This window comes from Zasmidium cellare (genome assembly GCF_010093935.1).
Source record: "Zasmidium cellare ATCC 36951 unplaced genomic scaffold M409scaffold_24, whole genome shotgun sequence".
Taxonomy (NCBI): domain Eukaryota; kingdom Fungi; phylum Ascomycota; class Dothideomycetes; order Mycosphaerellales; family Mycosphaerellaceae; genus Zasmidium; species Zasmidium cellare.
This window is the reverse complement of record NW_022986968.1, coordinates 240,714-259,896: the sequence shown is the minus strand read 5'-3', so window position 1 is coordinate 259,896 and position 19,183 is coordinate 240,714. Positions and strand designations below refer to the sequence as shown.

General features: G+C 54.7%; 7 protein-coding genes across 7 annotated transcripts; 2 read left to right on the top strand and 5 right to left on the bottom strand.

Annotated features, from left to right (window-relative positions):
- Window positions 1–1,143: 1,143 nt before the first annotated feature.
- On the top strand, window positions 1,144–3,351 carry M409DRAFT_67596 (uncharacterized protein; the record flags this gene model as incomplete). The annotated part of the gene is made up of 1 exon (XM_033817472.1): window positions 1,144–3,351. One exon carries the CDS (start codon window positions 1,144–1,146, stop codon window positions 3,349–3,351), a length of 2,208 nt encoding a protein of 735 aa, XP_033665772.1.
- A 412-nt stretch (window positions 3,352–3,763) lies between these two features.
- M409DRAFT_56240 (glycoside hydrolase family 72 protein) lies at window positions 3,764–5,349 on the bottom strand (the record flags this gene model as incomplete). Its single annotated transcript, XM_033813230.1, has 3 exons — window positions 3,764–4,904; window positions 4,957–5,267; window positions 5,341–5,349. The coding sequence occupies 3 exons, from the start codon at window positions 5,347–5,349 to the stop codon at window positions 3,764–3,766; spliced, it is 1,461 nt and encodes a 486-aa protein (XP_033665771.1).
- Window positions 5,350–6,708: 1,359 nt separating this feature from the next.
- Window positions 6,709–7,536, bottom strand: M409DRAFT_56239 (uncharacterized protein; the record flags this gene model as incomplete). Its single annotated transcript, XM_033813229.1, has 2 exons — window positions 6,709–7,394; window positions 7,455–7,536. The coding sequence occupies 2 exons, from the start codon at window positions 7,534–7,536 to the stop codon at window positions 6,709–6,711; spliced, it is 768 nt and encodes a 255-aa protein (XP_033665770.1).
- Window positions 7,537–9,016: 1,480 nt separating this feature from the next.
- On the bottom strand, window positions 9,017–13,660 carry M409DRAFT_24785 (uncharacterized protein; the record flags this gene model as incomplete). The annotated part of the gene is made up of 1 exon (XM_033807394.1): window positions 9,017–13,660. One exon carries the CDS (start codon window positions 13,658–13,660, stop codon window positions 9,017–9,019), a length of 4,644 nt encoding a protein of 1,547 aa, XP_033665769.1.
- Window positions 13,661–14,072: 412 nt separating this feature from the next.
- On the top strand, window positions 14,073–15,164 carry M409DRAFT_56237 (uncharacterized protein; the record flags this gene model as incomplete). Its single annotated transcript, XM_033813228.1, has 2 exons — window positions 14,073–14,191; window positions 14,249–15,164. The coding sequence occupies 2 exons, from the start codon at window positions 14,073–14,075 to the stop codon at window positions 15,162–15,164; spliced, it is 1,035 nt and encodes a 344-aa protein (XP_033665768.1).
- Window positions 15,165–15,225: 61 nt separating this feature from the next.
- M409DRAFT_67592 (uncharacterized protein) lies at window positions 15,226–15,899 on the bottom strand (the record flags this gene model as incomplete). Its single annotated transcript, XM_033817471.1, has 2 exons — window positions 15,226–15,657; window positions 15,741–15,899. The coding sequence occupies 2 exons, from the start codon at window positions 15,897–15,899 to the stop codon at window positions 15,226–15,228; spliced, it is 591 nt and encodes a 196-aa protein (XP_033665767.1).
- Window positions 15,900–16,992: 1,093 nt separating this feature from the next.
- Window positions 16,993–18,651, bottom strand: M409DRAFT_24782 (uncharacterized protein; the record flags this gene model as incomplete). Its single annotated transcript, XM_033807393.1, has 2 exons — window positions 16,993–18,424; window positions 18,473–18,651. The coding sequence occupies 2 exons, from the start codon at window positions 18,649–18,651 to the stop codon at window positions 16,993–16,995; spliced, it is 1,611 nt and encodes a 536-aa protein (XP_033665766.1).
- Between the last annotated feature and the right edge of the window lie 532 nt (window positions 18,652–19,183).

Genomic DNA, 19,183 nt, shown 5'->3' with positions numbered 1-19,183 from the left:
GGGGAGGGGGGAGGAGTGGTGGGGGGAGGTGGTATATAGAGATAGATAGAGATAGAGGGAGGGTTGATGAATGAATGGCAGATGTTCAAGTGTAACTTCGTGGGCAACACACATGTATTCATAATAGGGGATCACTTCCCAGAAGCCTAGGGAGGATGAACGAACAGATACTTGACCTTCGTACATTCTATCCAAGGGACTCTGGCCTCTTGCTGCGAGGGAGTGCTTTTGATTTCCGACGGGATCATGTTGAGAACAGCCCACTGCATGAGTAGAACAGCTTGGACCTATCATGATATCTGGCACCTGGGTGTGTAGTTTGTTCACAACGGAACATCATGCGTCCCCAGTACCTGCTGAGATGTTCAACGCGCTTAAGCTGCAGTCGTGGGCTTGGTCGTTTTCATGGCGGAGAGATATGGCACTTTCACGCATTTCACTCATCAATGGCTAGACCTGATCGCTGAGCTGTGAGGGGTTTTCGCTACCGTTGGCGATATAGAGGGCGTTGTGATCATAGCCGTCTTCTGCATTATGACGATAGTACTCCCAGCGACTCCCCCCTCCCTCTGCGACTAGGCTCGAGTCTGATATCGTCGCTACACAAACCATCTTCCCCGTCTACTCGCCTTGCATCTTCACCATCACATCTCATCCCACTCCCTCGTTATCGCAGTCATGCAAGTCGTCGGCTTCATCCACAGCGATCGCCCCCAGCCGACGTCAAGGCAAACCAGGATGCAGCGTGAATGGAGGTTTGAGAGGCGACAATCCTTTCGCCAGCCTCGGTGGCAAGTGGCCAATGGCGAAAGTGGGCCCTCCGCCGTTGTCGTGTCTGCACGAACAAGGTTGCTTCCCGTCGCTGCGGGTGAGAGCGTTGGTTGCTTGGCACGCTTGTTCCTAGGTTGCGTCTTGCGCGTTCTCCAGCTGCGCTATCGTGAGCCAGCCAGGGATCTCCGCGAAGATTCTCGACGGGCAACCTCCTCCACCCACCCACTCCTTCCTTACCTTCTGGATATACCACCCACGCTCGTTTTTGTGCTGCTGTCTGTGTCTACATACACCACACTATGCGCCGCGCGATCCGGAGTTTTTGCAAGTGAATGCGACACGAGACCCACAGCAGCAACGCGATAAGCGATCATGGGGAAGAAGGATGATTCCAGCTATGCCATCGTCTTTGACGCGGGCTCCTCCGGCACACGAGTCTACGTATACAAGTGGAAGAAGGCGGAGGCGGTTCTGAAAAAGGGCAAAGAGAAGCATCTCACGCGACTGCCAGACATCGACACGGAGAAGGACTGGCGCAAGAAAGTCCACCCTGGCATCTCGACATTCGGCGAGAAGCCTGAGGCTGTGGGACCGGATCATCTGAAAGAGCTGTTGGAGTTTGCTGCGGATATCGTGCCCGAGAATGAAGTGGAGAATACTCCCATCTTCCTCCTCGCGACGGCGGGCATGCGATTACTCCCAGGTCATCAGCGCGCGGATGTGCTGAGCCACGTGTGCTCGTATTTCCAGCAGAACTCCAACTTTCAACTCCCCGACTGCGATCTTCATGTGCAAGTGATTCCTGGCGAGACGGAAGGTCTTTATGGCTGGATCGCGGCGAATTACTTGCTTGGGGGGTTCGATAAGCCGGACAAGCATGATCATGGGAAGGAGCATCATACGTATGGATTCTTGGATATGGGTGGTGCGAGCGCGCAGATTGCCTTTGCTCCTAATGCGACGGAGGCGGAGAAGCACGCGAATGATCTTAAGCTCCTGCGGTTGAGGAGGGTGGATGGCGAGTCGTTGGAATACAAGGTGTTTGTCACGACTTGGTTGGGTTTTGGTGCGAATGAGGCACGGAGAAGATATGTGGAGCATTTGCTGGATGCATCCCCGAGCGAGCACGAACTACCGGATCCGTGTCTGCCGGTGGGGATTACAGTCAAGAAGTCTGGAGAAGAGATCAAGCCTGGATCAATGGAACTGAAGGGTAAAGAGCCGTACCTCCTTGGGACTGGCGATTTCACGCAATGTTTGAAGAGCACGTATCCGTTGTTGGAGAAAGAGAAGGAATGTGCAGATCCGCCGTGTCTACTGAATGGCATTCACACCCCTGCGATCGACTTCGATGTGAATCACTTCGTTGGTGTATCGGAGTACTGGCACACCACGCACGAGATTTTCGCCATGGCCCACAAGGACAAGGCATACGACTTCCACACCTACCAGAAGCAGGTGACAGAGTTTTGTTCGAGAGATTGGGAGGATATCGAGCAAGATGTTGCAAAAGAGAAGTGGGGCCATAAAGTAGATGAGAAGACGGTGGAGGAGGTGTGCTTCAAGGCGAGTTGGTTGATAAACATGCTTCACGAAGGCATTGGCATTCCAAGAGTTGGCATTGAGGCGGGCAAGGATGGATCGAATAAAACAAAAGAGATCGTGGACAACGCAAAAGCCCGAGGCTTCTTGGATCCATTCCAAGCTGTGGACAAGATCGACTCGAAAGAAGTCAGCTGGACACTGGGCAAAGTGGTCCTCTATGCCTCCTCACAGATGCCTCCAGCAGACGACGGCGTGATGGCAGTAGGCTTCGGCAGCAACATCAAAGGCACTTCCCTCCCGGACGACTTCCAATACCCCGGCGGCCGGATATCTCCCCTTCCCAACCTAAACGAAACCCACCCCGAAGACGAAAGCAACGACTGGCACGACAAAATCCTCGCCAGCAGCTACTCCCGCCGCATCCCCGGCATCCTCATCTTCCTCCTAATCCTCGCCTTGGCCGTCTACCTCCTCTGCGGCCGCGAACGGCGCCTCTCCCTCTACCACAAACTCCTCACCCTCCTGGGCCGCCCCCCTCGCTCCCCACGCTTCAAACGCCGCGCCAAACCCCCCGGCTTCCTCAGCGCCAAGCTCTTCGGTAGCACGAGTGGCTCCCCCACCTACGACCGCATCCTCGAAGAAGGCGACCCGGCCGACGACTTCGAACTCGCCGAAGTCTCCTCCACCGACAGCGCCGACAACGCCTCCCAGCGCTACACCGACGCCACGCCCGCCATCCGCAGCGGCCGCACCTCCGGCATGGTGACGCCCTCCCTCCGCGGCCTCTCCCCAGACATCTCGCGCTCCTCGCCCAAAACGCTAGGATACTTCGACAACCCTCTCCCGCCGGGCTCCTCGCATGGCTTGGGCATCGCACCCGCCACGACGCCTTTTGAGCGCGGGGGCTTGATGAGTCGGAGCGAGAGTAAGGAGCGGTTGGGGCTGGGACTGGGACTGGGCAGTCGGAGCCGCAGGACGAGTCCGACGCGGAAGAGTCCGTTGATGACGCCTTTTTTGAAGGAGAGTGTCGAGTAGATTTGATGGAAGGTAATGTTTAATGAAGAATTTTGTCTAGTGGTTTGGTTGGTCTTGGGTTGTTATAGCGTTGGTGTTTTTGGGGTTGGAATCACCTTTGGATTGGTAAGGTAGACTTTGTTGTAGATATTCGAGAAGGAGAAGACTTGAGCAAGAATCTCTTGAAACTCAAACCATGACATTTCATTCACTTTCATTGTCTTTCATTACCATATCCATGCATGCATATCAATCAATCAATCTATCGACAAGAATCTTATTATGAAACACAAAACGCTCGCTCGCTCGCTCTCTAGTCATTCATGTCCCGTAATGCCTTTTCAGATAACTGTCGTCTCAGTATTCTCTCACGTCTCCCCCTTCTTCCGTTCCAAACACAAAAACCCTTCATCCCCAAACCCCTCATCCTTCCTTACAACGCCAAAACCCCCACCGCCCCAAAAACCACCGCCGCCACCGCACCACCCACCGGCCTCCCCGTCGCCCTCACCGCAAACGCACTACTGCTCGAACTGCCCCCAGACGCACCCGTCGCCGACCCGGACGCAGCGCCCGAGCCAGAAGGCGCCGCTGTCGTCAGACCGCTATCACTCCCGGGCCTGTTAGCGCCCTCGGCGGGTCTGATTACCAACCCCTGGATCTCGCCACCGTTAGTCGCGTAGACGGGGGTGTCGACGGATGTCTGCGTCACGGGCACGATGCTGCCCGTGGGAGCGTTCGAGACGCCGGCGGAAATGAGGGCTTCTGCGCCGCTGGGCGGGTCGGGGATATTGAAATCGGTGCTGAAGCCGTCGTTGGAGATGAGGCCTGCGCTGCAGCGGGGCGGTTGGAGGTTCGTGGCGGTTTCGTTTTGCGTGGTGATGAGGGTGATGTTGAGCTTGCTGTACTGCGACTGCAGGGTGTCGAAGTCCGGGAGGAGGGAGGCGGTGCCGTTGGCGTTGAGGTTGATGAGGCCGAAGTTGGAGGTTTCTTGCGTCCATTCGTAGACGAGGCCGCCGGAGAGGACGGTCATTTGGGGCCCGTAGAGGACGGGGACTTCGTCGAAGTAGCGCGGGGTGGGCTTGTTGCAGCCGTATTCGGAGAAGAAGACGGGGATGGTGGTGTTGCCGAACATTTGGACGAGTACGTTGTAGCCGGAGATGGTGAAGCTGCTGGAGGCGCCGCACCAGGAGTAGGAGTTCAGGCCGAAGAAGTCGGAGCGGGACATGTCCTCGCCGCTGTCCGAGTTGTTGCATTGGAGGTATGCCCAGGTGTCTTCGAGGACTTCTTGGACTTGGGCGGCGGAGTAGCCGACTGGGATGATGCGGTTGGCGTGGGCTGCGATGTAGTTCTTGAGATCCCGCTGCACTGCTCTTATGTAGGGCGGCGGGTCCTGGGCGGTGGAGAGGTCGTTGATGATTTCGTTGCCGGCGAAGAAGCCCAGAGTGTTGGGGTAGGCTTTGAAGGCTTCGACGACGGTGAAGATGTGGGTGAGGTAGTCGGTGTTGTAAGTACCGCTTGGGTTGGAGCGATCGATGGATTGACCGGATAGAGGGGAGTTGACATCGATCAGCCTAGAAACAGTCAGTCCACCTTCACGCCTCCAATTGGACCCTCCCAACATACATATAAATGCCCACGGAGTTGAAGATGGAAGCACACTCATCATGATTGAGCGTCGGATCCACATTATACGAGCGAATAGTGTTAATGCCCATCTCCTGCATCAACGCGGCATCCCGCAAGCACGACGTCGCATTGCTGAGCGGATCGCCCTCTCCAGTGCCATATGCGCCTTGTCCGCCGGGTTGGTAGTCCACACCAATGATCATAAACCGCTCATTCGAGGACGAATCGACGAACTCTTGATTCCGCACGACGACGGGGTTGACGGCGAGAGCGGTGGCTGCGAGAGCGAGGGTGGTGGGGATAGCGAGCTGTGAGGGCGAGGCATGTGGTGTTAGCAGGGATTCTTGGGTCTTGGAGGAAGCTTGGTTGAGCGAGACTCACGGACTTCATGCTGTGCACCGGAGGACAAAGCTTCTTGGTGGAGCTTCGTTGGACGCTGTGTATCTGCTGGGTGGTTATGCGCGCCCGTTTTGCGGAACCAAAATGCGATAAAAACGAAGGTGTGTCTCTCCAACGGTCGACGAGGAAACGACGGTGGTGGTGGTCTTTCTGCAAGGGCAAGTCGAGAAGGAAAGGAAGAGGTCAGAAGCAAAGCCGGTCGAGATGCATGCTGTACGAACCTGCAGCAGTAGCAGTAGCAAGCGGCAAGCAGCGGCACGCCACGCCTAGCCTATCTCCGCCTGCCTGCCTCTATCAGAAACAGCCTGTGAGACGTTTGGCGTTGGTCGTCTCGTTTCGGCAGCTTGCCAAGCATACCAAACCCCGCCCCCACGCTCGTCTCAGACCGTTATCTGGTCCTGGCTCATCAAACAAAATGCTTGAAAGATTGCTTGTTGTTTCATCATTGCCCCGTGCACTTTCGTCACTTTCCTTCACTTCTTCAACATACAACAACAGCTATTACTGCACTGGTGGCTATTTTGATGCAGAGTCTAGATGGCTGGCGGCACAGCTGACTTCTGCTTTCGACCGTCAGCAGGATCAATGCTCTATGCAGGTGTCGCAATCATCTGCCCTGGTGGTTGGGGAAACGCCAAACTTTAAATCCAACCTCCATCGCTCCACTAAGACATCTCTACCGCGGAAACTAAGACAACAACTTGTCGTTACCATGCTTCACTCGAGCGAATTGTAGGCTCACGCCGAGAGGACCCAATCTGGCTGGAGACACCCTTCTCGATGCCCACAACATACCCTACGAGAGGCCGAAGTGAGCCGCCTAGAGCTGTCGAGCCACCGCCGTCCAACAATCGTCGTCGTTCTTCTCACAGGCGCGGAACCTCCTTTCTTTCACTCTCTTCATGGCAGCTTGATATCCCCATTGTCTGGTCAATCTCAGTTGCGAGGTCGCGATGTCTTCGAGTCCGCTTGTTCCCACTCGCACCGTCATTCAGAAGACTACGCATTTCCTTCTCCTCTTACAACTCACAAAGTCATCATGATATCGGCGGGTCTGTGATTGTACAGGGTCTTCGTTATGGTGGAGGAACGTACCGTATACACAAGGAACGTAAAGAAAGACTTCCTCTCCCAAGCCACGAATGAGAGCGAGTACTGTGTTCACAGCGGCCACCAATAAGATGATTGACCAAGAGACTAGGGACTGCGAGAGAAAGACCTGGTTTGTTCAATAACTCTTTGCTTTTCGTTATTTATCTTCTTATCTCATCTAACTCTAGACTAGACGAATCAAAACGATGGGTATCATTTCACACCTCTCGCTCACAACAACACAACGACACCACGCATCTACTCAAACTCCCCCCTCAACTTAACCGCCCTCTCATGCAACGCCTCCCTCCTCCTCGCCGCCTTGCTCGCAAAGAAACTCTCCCGCTTCACCCTCCGCTCCTGGCTCATCGCCACCTCAGCATTCATCTGATCCCGCTTGACAAACGTCTCGATATCATACGGGCTCGCCCGCACCTTCAACGCATACGCCACCGTCGCATAGCTCTCCGCGGCCTCCTGGTTAGCCGCCTCGGCGTCCCGTGCGGTATTCTCCGCCGCAGACGCCGTGCTGGCAGAGCGTTCCTCCGCCGCAGAGATTTCCTCCCCAGAAGCCGCCGGCGAGCGTTTCAGCAGCGCAATAAACGCATCCCTCGCCTCCTCCGCCACACCCGCCAACTCCCCCGCCTCGCGCTTCAACTTCATCGCCTTCTTCGCCAGCTCGTCCGCCTTGGAGTTTTCGGATTTCCAGAAATCCTCGTCCTCGGCCGCCGCGCGCCGGACGTACAGCCCGCGCTTGGTCACGGCGAGGGCGTGCGCTGCGTCGTCGCCGGCGTCGACGGCGTCGCGTTTCCATTTGGCGGCGCTTTCGTTGGTTTCCGTTGTGACTTTTTCGCCTTTGGAGAGCCATTTGGCGACGTCTTCTTCGGACCGGCCGATGAATGTGCGGAAGGTGTTGGCGAAGGCTTCGGCGACGGGGGCCATGTCTGTTTGGCAGTGTCGTCAGTATGGTTGTCCTTCGCCGATATAGTATGGCTGAGGCTTACCACCATCACGCTCCACAGGCTGAGCTGTTGGGGCAGCAACGACTGCCGCTGCAAGCAGCAGAGTGCCGGTGATGTACTTCATATCGAGAAGGAAAGTGATGTGCTTGACGACCGAGCGTCTTCAAAGGAACATCCGCCCTGCAGATATGTCCCTTCGAAAGTAGTAGAGACTGATGATGATTATAAGAGAGGGTTCGTCAAAACCCGATGGGGGAGCAGGGGCCTGCTACTTGAAGAGAGACGTTCGCTGTTGTGCCAACCAAACGACGAACGAAGCAAACTTTCATCACCACTCGCCTCTTAATCATAGGCGAATGCAACAACACCACGCTCCACTCCTGACGCATCGCGTCGCCCTATAGACGAGCGGTCTCACGTCCGCCACAGAAAATCCCCCAAGAAACCCCGAAGCGAACGAAGCATCATTGTCGGCTTCAATCAGCAGTGTGATAACCTTGCAGTCAGCAAAAAAACAGACTTTGGATGATGCGACTGCTGATCTTCGGTGTCCGTCCAAACTCATATCTTGGGCGACTCCATACCTGCTAGGGAAGGTGTTGGTCGAGGATCTGCACGCGTAAACTCCCGAGTCACATCATATGCTATGGTGGATAGTCTCGGTGGGTTGGCCTGACGCAGTGATCTGCGGTTCGTGCGGTGCAATTGCGTGGAACATGCCGATGGATCATTTGCCGTGGTGAGTGAGGCCATCCTCTGGCATGTGAATGGATGTGGGATTTCTACTTGTTGTTCGATGATCAGAATCCGCTGGTCTTTCCCATCATCATCACGGCATATTTTTTCTTTCTCTTCACCAGCATTCTCCCTACTAGTCAGTAGCACCATCGCCAACCAGCCTCATCAAGCCCACCATCTCCCACCCCAGTCAGCACCTCGGCACCCATCAAGATCTGCATTAGCCAAAAAACGGCAAAGGCGTCCAACCAACTCCCTCATCTATCATAGCCCCAGCAAGAGCCAAGAACGTGCGCCATCCCCCACCAAAAGGCAACACAACGCGAAACGCAAAGACGGGTGTTATCTTGGCTTCAGTGGCTTCAAAGCCGTCGACGCAACGTGGCTTGCGCCTCTGAGAACTCTAAGGTTAAAAGGTAAAGCCTAGCGATGAGTTTGTAAACCCGACGAATAGGCTTGCAGATGATGGAAGATGTGGCCCTCCTCTCCAGTAGATGGCGTGCGTCTGGTTTTCAGCCTCGGTGTAAAGAGGAGAGATCCAGGGTCCTTGCGTGCTTGGGGTGGTGTGTCGTCCGGTCAAAGTTTCCGTTCGGTGTGAGGTGATCGGCAGGTAAGGCTCGCCAAGACAGAACTTTAATCGAGACGTCAATTGCTCCTTGCTCCTTCCGATCGGCGAGCTGTTTGGCTTGCGTGTACAGTGCGAACTACCGATACAAACTATGATGATGAACTACGAAAAAGTACCAATGAACCATGTGATGTGATGACAGGCAATGAGACCCCTCGTGCGTCCAACGTGTAATGTCTCGCGACAACCATTCACAATCCCACCAACGCCATGCTTTTCTGCAGTGAAAGCACAAAATTCAATCCTTCAACTGCGCTCTCAGTCCAACATTCTCCCTCTTCAACCGGCTCGTCTCCCTCCTCAGTTTAGCCGCCTCATCCTGACTCTCCTTGAGCTTCTTCTTGAGCTCTTCCACCCCCTCTCCACCTCTGACCGCCTTCATGATTTTGCCGAGCTCGTCGTTGAACCGCGTGTATAGCGCCTCGTTCTCCGCGTTAGCTTCGCGATAAAGCTCGTCCAGCTTCTTGCACTTGTTCTCCGACACGCTAAGCGAGGACGAGAGGTCTGACTGAATGCTGCCGATGCGGCTGTTCAGTTCGTCGACCTGCTTGGGCAACTGACCCTCCATGCGGAGGACACGCTGCGCCAGGTTCATGTTGCTTGGTTGGGATGTGGATCCCCGAGCAGCAATCGTCTTGCTACCTCGCACAGGAGACTGTCGAACACTGGTCGAGGAAGTCAGCTCGTCTCCTATCTTGCTGAGCTCGTCCTGCAGTGAGTTCTGTGCGTCCACAATCGAGCTTTGCTCATTTTGAAGACGCTCACGCAGCTTCTGCGGCGACTGCATGCGTAGCTTCCTAGACGGCGTTGAAGGTACTGGAGTCTCTGTGCCAACCGTCTTGCTACGATCTCTTGTCGTCTTTTCTGGTTGCGGCGATGGTTTCTTGACGATGTTGCCAGCCCCTGGGCGCTCGGAGAGGCCAGTGCGTCCAGGCGTAGCTGGCAGATGCTTTGACGTCGAGCTAGTCTTTGGGGTCAAGCTTGGAATGTTTGACAATGGCCGGCTGGAGATGACCACCTCATCAGGAACACCTCCACTCGTCTTGGGCCGTGGCTGTTCAGTATACCCAATCGCTCTGTTTGGTCCAGGCGATAGCTCTCCTCTAAAGGACGATGGTAACCGAGAGCGAGGTGAGCCGTGAGAAGGACTGCCAAATCTACCGCTATTCATCTTTGTTGAGGGAGTCATCGGAGGGGGCGACATTGGAAGCTCCTTCTCTTCGGTCTTGCTCTGTTTCAGTGGTGGTCTCCGAGGCGGTGATGGTGAGCGGTTTGGTGAGTTCTCTACACTCTGCAGGACTGACAGCGAGCTACGCCGTTTCTTCCTGGGTGGACCTGTAGGGATGAAACTTGGATGTTCTCCAATGGTCGACAGACCGAGATTGTGGCTCGAAGGTGTCCGGCCAAGCGCTGGCATTGACGGCATTTCGCCAAAGCCGTGGGCTTTCGTACTGTCCTGCGACAAGGGACGATTCCCTCGTGCAACACCCTCGTCTATGGACTGAGATCGACCGAGCGAGCCCTTCGAAACGCTATTGTGAGGGCTGGCATCGGTTCGACTTGTCTTGCTAAGACTCCGCCAGACAGAAGCGACTTTTGACTCCTGCTCGGATTTGCTATTCTCTCGAGATAGGGTGCTGAAGCCGAACTTCCGTCGTAGTGAAGAGGTGTTGCTCGTGATGGAAGATGAGTTTACCGACCGTGCTCTCTTGTGCGAATTGACGGAGCCACTTCCATGATTCTGTCGAGGTTCTTCAATTGGCTCGCCAAAGTATGTGTCAGTGTCGTCCACGAACCGGTCAAAGAGGGCAATGTAGTCGTGTGGGTTACCCTCGCTGACCAAGACCTCTGCGAAGCAAGCTGTCAACGTGCCTCGATCTCCATCGTTGCCAGTTCCGTCGAGCAAGTCCGCAAGCAGCTTCATGATCCCCTTGAAAGCACGTTGGTTCTGCGGCGCAAGCTTCCCCAGTGCTGACTTGAAGTACTCGTCAAAGTCTCTTGGAAACAGCGATTCGGCTTTTGACTGGATGTCTCGCAGAATTGAAGTAGGCATGACTTCTCCAATGCTGTCCTTCCACGCCATGTTCAAGAACTTCTCGAACGCGGCAAATAGTACATCGAGTGGAGCCTGGGCAGCCAACACCATCATGTTCGGATCTTCAAGCAAACTGTTGTAAAGCTCGTTCACAAGGAGGTCGTCTGCAACGAGTCGCATTTTGAGGTTCTTGCCCACAATGTTGCCTTTTCGGGCTTGGAGTGCCAGTACATAGGCAGACAGTGTGTCTTCGAGCTTCTTCAGATGCACAGAAGGAGGTTCACTTGATGTCGAGGAGAATGAGATCGCAGTCTGGTCTCGAGATGACGGTCGGGACTCTCGACTGGGGGGTTTGTTCGATGTAGTCGCTGGTATCCGTGACAGCGAGGGTTGTGCAGAGAGGGGAAGAGCTGGCAGGTCTCTTGATTCTTTCCTGAGCAGGTTTCGTGGCTCATCACCAGGACCGACGCTTGACAAGAAACTGGAGAGCAGCTTCTTGGGCGACTTTGGACGATGTATGCGTTCGCGAGGTGCAAGCTGCGTGCGGTCTCCGTCGCCGTCTTGCAGAACGATTTGCAAATCTAGCGACTGCAAGACATCCAGGTTCCGACCTAGCATGCAAGCTGTCATGGCAGGCTGTTCGATTGCAAAGCGGCCGCTTATCAACGATGCCAGCTTTCTACGGATCGCAGGCACTAGGTCTGGCGTTTCGATGTGCTCACGTCCAAGACCGCCATCGATCGAATCTATCGCCATGCGCCACAGTCCTTCTCGCCCAGGAGTTAGGTTGACGATAGTCCGAATGCCGCTTTGGCCAGCAACTGGTCGCTCATCATGTCGCTCAGCATCCACAACGATTCGTATGGCAGCATTGCTGCCTCTGGCGTTGACGTGTTCGACGTTGGCATCCTCAAACACTGCACTGAGCAAGCTCAGACTGTCTGATGCGACGTCAGTAGCACGGAAGTCCCAGCTGGCTGATTCACGCTCTGCTTCTGAGAAACGACTCTCTACTCTCGCCTTGCAGACCTCCTCGATGAATCGAGAGACCTTTCCATCGTACATGTTCTCCAGGCGTACAATCTGACAAGAATCTAGAATTGCCTCTCTTGCAGCTAGAGCACCCATTGCCAGCTCAAAGAAGGTAAGCAGCTGCAACGCCTGGCCATCGTGACTCTCTGTCAGTTGCACAGCATCGAGTTGTAACCGACGTACGAACTGCAGGTCTCCAGCAGTGTCAGATAGACTTTCCACTGATCTTGCTGGGAGCGATCCGCTCTCTAGCTCAGTCACCAGGGAACGGGCGGTCGTCTTGCCCTTGCCCGACTTTTCCACAACCACAATACCATCCGTGAAGAGGAGCAGTATTCCACGAACTCCATCGCATCGTTCGAGGCTGTGTGGTGGACATAATTCGACGAAGTCAGCTCCCGTGATCAGACGTCCTTTGATGTCGATATCTGCGGGCCAGCCCAGGGTTCGTGCGCGCAATCGCTCAACAACGGCAGTAGCTTCGGTGCCTTCGTTTTCCGCACATGTCTCTGTGATGATATCGCGGGCTTTGAGCAATGGTCTGAGGGCTGGATGACGGGCAGGAAGCTGCTTGGTAATGCTGTCGATGTAGAGATTGTAGCGTGGGAGTCGCTGGACCGGTTCGATAAGTAGTGATATAAGCTTTTGTTCACCAACGTCCTGCAACTCGCTAGTCAACGAATCGCCATTGCGAAGAAGCACGCGCAATGTTTGCGAGGCGCGTGCGTGGCTGCTGAGGTAGTCTTTGTAGAGATCCGAGAACCTTGGAAACCATTCGAGTAGGCATTGTGCAATTGGATAGACTCCTTGCAAGTCAGATCCTGGCTCCGGTGTTACAGGTGTGTTGGGATCAATTTCTTGCGAATTCTCGATGTCGTCTTCCGCTGCAGCTTCCGTACTCTCGACAACACTCTTAATAGCATCCAAGAAACCCGAATTGATTTCCAAGATCTGAGTAATGCTGGGTGGAAAGATCTGGGCCAACTGCTGTTGCAGACTCTCTTTCAAGTCTGCTCCGAGCCTCCCGGACAGTCCCTGCAACTCCTCCAGACGCCCCACATAGCTTTGTTCAGTGTTCAGCAGTTCCTGGAGTTCCTTGCGGACGTTCTCCTTCTGTTGCTTGGTGAAAGAAGTGCTTCGTCCAATGGCATTGGCCTTGGATGGCGCACGCTTCAGCTTTGAAGTTGGCAGGAAAGTAACGTCGCCCAAGCTCTCAATCAGATCCGCATATCGTCCATATCTCTGCACAAGGAGTTCATGATCGTCCAGATCCTCGGATCTAGCCGAATCGGATCGATCTGCAATAGTGCCCGCGGGAAGAAGAACGTCGATGTCCAACCAGGATAACCGCTGCTCACAGAATGCCTCTGAGATGTCGCCAACCACATCGTCAACATTCTCCACCTTGTTCATGCGAGTCGCCAAGATGGCGATATGATCGTCCCCAAACAACGCACCAGGCGAAGGCGTCTTGACCTGCGATGCCCATGTCTTCTTCACGGCCTCCGACAGCTCCTCGAAGTACTTCTTCAAGCCAAAGGCCAAACCGCGGCAGACCTCATCACCCTGCTCTTCACGTGGCAAGTTGCTGACAGCCGAGTAGAATGGCGAGTTCGGGGAAACGGAGAGGCGCGAATAGGAAGCGAGGCCGGCAGGTGTGAAGACGTGAACCTGTATGCGCGAGCTGGTCGCGCCAATGGTGGACGCGGGGCCATGGAAGACGAGCACGGGGGAGTTGCTGAGAAGCGGATCGGTGGTGTGAAAGAGGGCCAGCTCTCCTGACAATGCAGGCGGGCCTGGGATGACCGTGGCCATGGGCAGCGCGGGGTGGTATGGGTGCGGCGGAAGACTATGGCGCGTGAAGGAGAGGCGGAGGTGGTGTAGCTGTGGTCCGGTATTGACTGCTCATGATCTCGTGTTCGTCGCGTCGTTAAGGTCGTGGAAGCATCCTGACTTGGGTCGCGTCGAGGCAGTAAACACAACCAGTGCACGCCCCAGAGCACAAAGTCAGGCCTTCCTTCCTCCTCGCCAGATGCAGCTGCAGTCTGGGAAGCTGCGACTTGATTGAGGACTGGGATCCCCGTCCAAGCGCGAACTCTAAATCGCGCCCAAGCGCGGGCCAACGTGACATGGGTCAAATCGCACAGCAGGCGACACAACCGGTCACGACAGCAACACTTTCAACAAATTTTACCGCCGTCGTGACAGCTTGGGCGACCGAGCAAACATGGCACAGTCCAGCGGCATCCCAATCTCAATACTGCCTGAGAACGACTTGCAACACTTCCGCCTCCTCGAGCTGCCCGCTGAACTGCTAGCATTGGTTTCGTCGGAGTCGCCGCCGCTGTGGGTACAGCTGAAGTTGAGGGTCATGCTGCCGTGACATTCTAATGAATAACACAGATTGCAGCTCAAGTCGGTTGAGACCATTGATGGAACAGCCAAAGACGCCAATGCCGTGCTGTGCACTCCAGACAAGACATACGAAATTCGGCAGGTCAACACTTCGAACAGTGTTTACTTGACACAACCATGCACCAACGGAGACGGAGGTGGCTCGAACGACGCGCTTGAGGCTATAGCAAAGTGTGATTCAACCCTTGAGCTGACCCCACTGCCCAAACGACCTGCGACATCCTACATCAAGAAAGCCTTGCCTGTCTACGCTTCCACTGGAAACTATGGATCCACAAGATCGGTGTCGAAGGCCGAGCTGTTCTCCAACATTCCCCTGAGTCAGGCCGAATCCGAAGACGGGTGGAAAGAATTGGCTTGCTTTGAGTCCATCGACCCATCAGGGTCCTTCATCCCTAGCGCTAAGGTCAAGGCACAAGTCTGGGAGGCCGCTTTTACAGCAGCAATAGCAGAAGGCGCGAATCTGCAAGACCCATTCATCGCGGACGATATCCCTGTCTTCGGCATGGATTTGAAGCAAGACTGGCCGCTCGAGCTGCTTTCAGGGGTGTTTGCCGGCATATCCTCCAGTACAGCAGGTGGAAATCTGGCCATTGACGAAGACAAATGCATTCGCTTCGTTGGTCTGAGTCAATTGGAAGCGAGATCTGCTGGACGAGCTACAGACCTGGCCGCCTTCCTCCAAGCATGGAAAGATACCGTACCAGAGGCCTGGCGAACCAAGTGCGAGATGCCCGTCTTGAAAGGCTCGTACAATCTATCAGACGGCGGAAAATCAATCACCTTCATCGACGGCCAAACCTCCACTGACAGCTCCAAGGGCGCAGCTGAGGAAGCCAAATCCGCACTGGGAGCAAAACGAAAATGGCACGAGAAGTTCAAATCATCAAAACGGACTTCTTGACCTCGTATCTACATCTATATCAAACCAAAACCCATCATCACTACATCCCATTTTCAACCAACTACATCGGCATCCTCCTCATCTCATCCAAACTCCAATACCTCCTCATATTCTCCGCCCCCAGCGTCCTAACCTCCTCATCCAAATGCGTCCACAACACCTCCCCAAAAGAATCCATGACCCGCTTCAACTCCCTCAACTCCAACTCCCTCTCGCCGCCCCTCACCCCATCCACATACTCCTCCAACCGCTCAATCCCCTCATGAATCCCCTTATGCTGCTCCAAATGCCTGCCCCCATTTTCCTTGAACACATCCATCCGCTTCGCGAGCACCGGGAAGATGTGCTGCTCCTCGATGGTGTGGTGGATCGTGAGGTGGTGCGTGAATTGCTGGATGGTGTTGAGGAATTGTTTGATGGACATTCCTTGGGGGCGTTTGTTGGAGGAGGCCGCGCTGTAGAGCGTGTTCCAGGTGCGGCGGAAGTTTTCGTGCTGTGTGGAATTTGTCAGTTAGTTGCTTTTGAGATGGATCGGTGTGTGTTTTGGGAGGGTAGAAGGGGAGGGAGGAGACGTACAAACATATCCATATGCTCGCTCATGTGGTTGAATTGTCTGAATTCCTGCGGGCTCAATTTCGGCAAGGTCTCAGTCTCTTGCTGTTCTCCTTCCGTCTTCTTCGACCCCGTAGAGACTTTCGTCGGCTGAGGACATTTCGGAACTCCCTCGTCTTCCATCTTCTCGAAAGGCTGAGGCTGCTGTGCTTCTCCCATCTCGTCACTGCTTTGCGTGCTCAAATCTCTCCTCTTCTCTGCTGTAACGAATGATCTAATCCGCAATGTCTTGTTGCTGCCGTTGTTATTGTATCGCAGAAGAAACAAACGTCGACGTAGCACAACCCTCCCTAACATATATACCCAACCTCAAACCCCAACACTCCCAAAGTTCAAAGTTCATACAAATAGTCAAATCTCGAACCCCCTCGACGCCTCTTTCCGCAGTACTTATGCAACCAAAAACCTTCACACACACAGATATCCTTCACCTTACTGGTTCTAGTATACGCCTTCCCCAAACTCTAACAAAGCAAGCCCTCCAATAATCAATTATATCCCGCGCGTGGCCCCGAATCCGAAACATTTAAGGGCGATTACCAAACCCTCGGCGCTCGCTGGTCTTCCACAAGGGAACAAAGATGGGCCGAATGTCCGCTTGAGAGAGAAATGGAGTAAAATCCATCCGAAGCAGCGCGATTTTTAGTTCCATAAGAGCGTATTTTCCACGTTGCTTCGGGGCCGCATCGACTGCAATGCAATGCGCGGTCTGGATGTCTTTTGTTGTTGACAAACACTTCTTCTCATTCGCTTCTCTTCCATTCACAGACTACATACATTACACAGCTTCAGTACCATGCTATCATTTGGGTTTGGGTATCCTCTAGTCTTTTTTTCGCTGATGAATCTAATGACGCTCTGGGGAAAAAAGCGTGCAGAGCATCCAATAATCCAAATGCGCATCTCTCTCTGGTCTGATCCAAACTCTCGCAAAGAACGATCAAAAAGTACGGTTCAGCAGCCGCTCGCTCAAAGTTAAGAACAGCAGCAAGCAAAAACAGGGGGTATAGAACAAGCTCGAAGGCGATGCCAATATATTCTGATGGGGTTGGGGTTGATCTGTCCCGATTGTAGTCGATACCTCCAGAGAAGATGAAAAAGGTGGGTGCGTTGATGCGATTCTTGCTGCAAAGAGCCTTCCGAAAACGCCTCGCTATGCCATAATACCGTCAGAGTCGTCGTATCCATGTCGAGAGAAATACTCGATTAGATCGTTCTAGGATCCTCGTTCTGGGTACCCTCCAGGGCCAGAGCCTTGTGTTGAGTCGCCCTCGATTGTCTTACGCCAGTGTTGCGGTAGGCAAACGCAGACCAGAGGGAAGGCTTTGACCTCGCCTTCATCCGCGGTATCGGGAGGCGCACTGAGCCCACTGTCACGTTGGACCTTTCCTTCAGGCCTCCAGTCTTCCGCTCTCTGTCGAACTCTCACACCAGTCGCCCACCCATCGTCCCAGATGCCAATCACTTTGATCAAGTCCCCTCGTTCCAGCTGGAACTCGTCCGCCGCTCGTGGCTCGTACGCCCAAAGAGTCGATACAAGGTCGCCAGGGCGAATCTCGTCTTGGGAGTAATAGTCCTTGAAGAAGCCGAGCTGCTCGCTCTGCCCTGGAGACTCAGGCGATGTATATTCGGCGCCAGAGCTTGGGGAGGTGTCTGGTTCTGCAACACCCGCAACTGCAAGTTGTGAGCCGCTCGAAAGCGAGCCACTGCGCTTCGGTGGTGGCGCGAGCCTTGACTCTGGAGTATCTTCTTCCTCAGAAGTATCTTTGGCATAGGCGGCCATGGTGTACGGGGTGTCGTGTTCCGAGCTGGCATCTCCCTCCAACGCCGTCATTCTCGCCACACGGCCACCAGGCAAAATCGCAAGACCCGCGCGTTCTTGATAATCGCGTGCCCCATCGCTGTACCCGGTCATTTCCGGCTGGGCTCGTCCTGGTGCAGGTTGATTGAAGACACTAGTGGCCGGACTATGGTCTCTACGTCGTTTCAATACAAGGCAGCCGACAATGATGAGGCCCAGGAGTGCAACAGCACCAAGGACAGATCCAACTGCGATACCAGCAACCTGGCCTTTGCTGAGTCCAGTGTTTGTGTTTGCTTCGGCCGTTTGAAACCCGCTCGGAGTCGCCGTAGTCGTGGCTGTCGCAGACACAGTCAAAGTGACGGGAGTCGCCAGTGATGCTGCAGCGACCACTGGCAAAGTCACATCCTGGCACCTTTCTGTCGTGTTCGAGAACACGCAACATGAGTCGGTGCCGTTTTGCGAGCTGGTCGAACAGAACTGACAAAGTCCGACAAGATTGTTTGTGAATCCACAGTCGTCAGGCTGATTGTCGGTGGCCTGGATGCATGATTGAGTGAGCGAATTGGCAGGCAGGGCGCAATTCGTAAAGTCCGCCCGAATCTGCGTGAGGACATCGGAATTTCGTGAGGTGCCGCAGATGTTACTTGCGACGATTTCTTGTTCGTTCTGAGCAAACTCGGCACAGGAGTCGGCACAGAGTGGTCGTGTGGCATCGCCAGTTAGACCACAATAGCTGACGGAATTTTGGACCACAGTATTACACAATACGCTCGTTGTATATCTGGCGTAGAAGTCTGTAGTGTTATTGAGGTTCACATTAGAGCAGCCCAGTAATTCCTGGTATCTAATCCCTGTCAGCTCGCGTGTTTTCGAGGTATTGGTGGGCACGTACTGTCGCTGCGTGTAATTACGAGCAATGTAGTCCCGCAAACTGCTGTCGAAGGATGCAGTATCCGTGACATCGTAAAGAAATGGAAAGAGGCTGGCGACGGTATTGTCTGTTGTGATTGAAGCGGCGCTGAAGCTCGGGCACTCGGTAGAATCGGTGAGCGGGATGCAGTTCTGCGCCATTGCGGTTTGTGTGGTGCCTGCGAGCAATGCGCATATGGCTATCGAAGGTGTAATATTCCCTCGCCGCCGCCTCCTGTGGTGGCGAACGACATGTCTGGGTGGATCTGCAGGTCGCATGTGCTGGCGGTGTTGCTGCCCTCGGGATGTCGAGCTGGTCAAGCTGCAGTGCGCGTTCGGCGGGTCGAGATCGCCATTGGAGCGAGTGTCGCTGCCCCTTTGGATCATTCTTCGCCTGCGACTCAGGACACAGGGTCTCGTCGTCGCAGCGGTGGTCGCTGAGGCCCGACGGGGGACAGTAGTGCGGTGCCGGGTCGGCGGTGGATTGTTTGGATCGGTCGGTACGGGCCTCACAAGCTGAGGAGGGTCGACGCGTGCGGACGGGCGTGGAGCATGCTGCGAGGTGAAAGGCCGGGTGTGGGCGTTGCGCTGGTGGCGATGGAACGAGCGACAGTCGATGGCACACCCTGGGACTGGGGGTGTCGTCGACGAAATGGCCAGGCAGGCGTGCGGTGGAGGTTGACCCAAGGGAAAG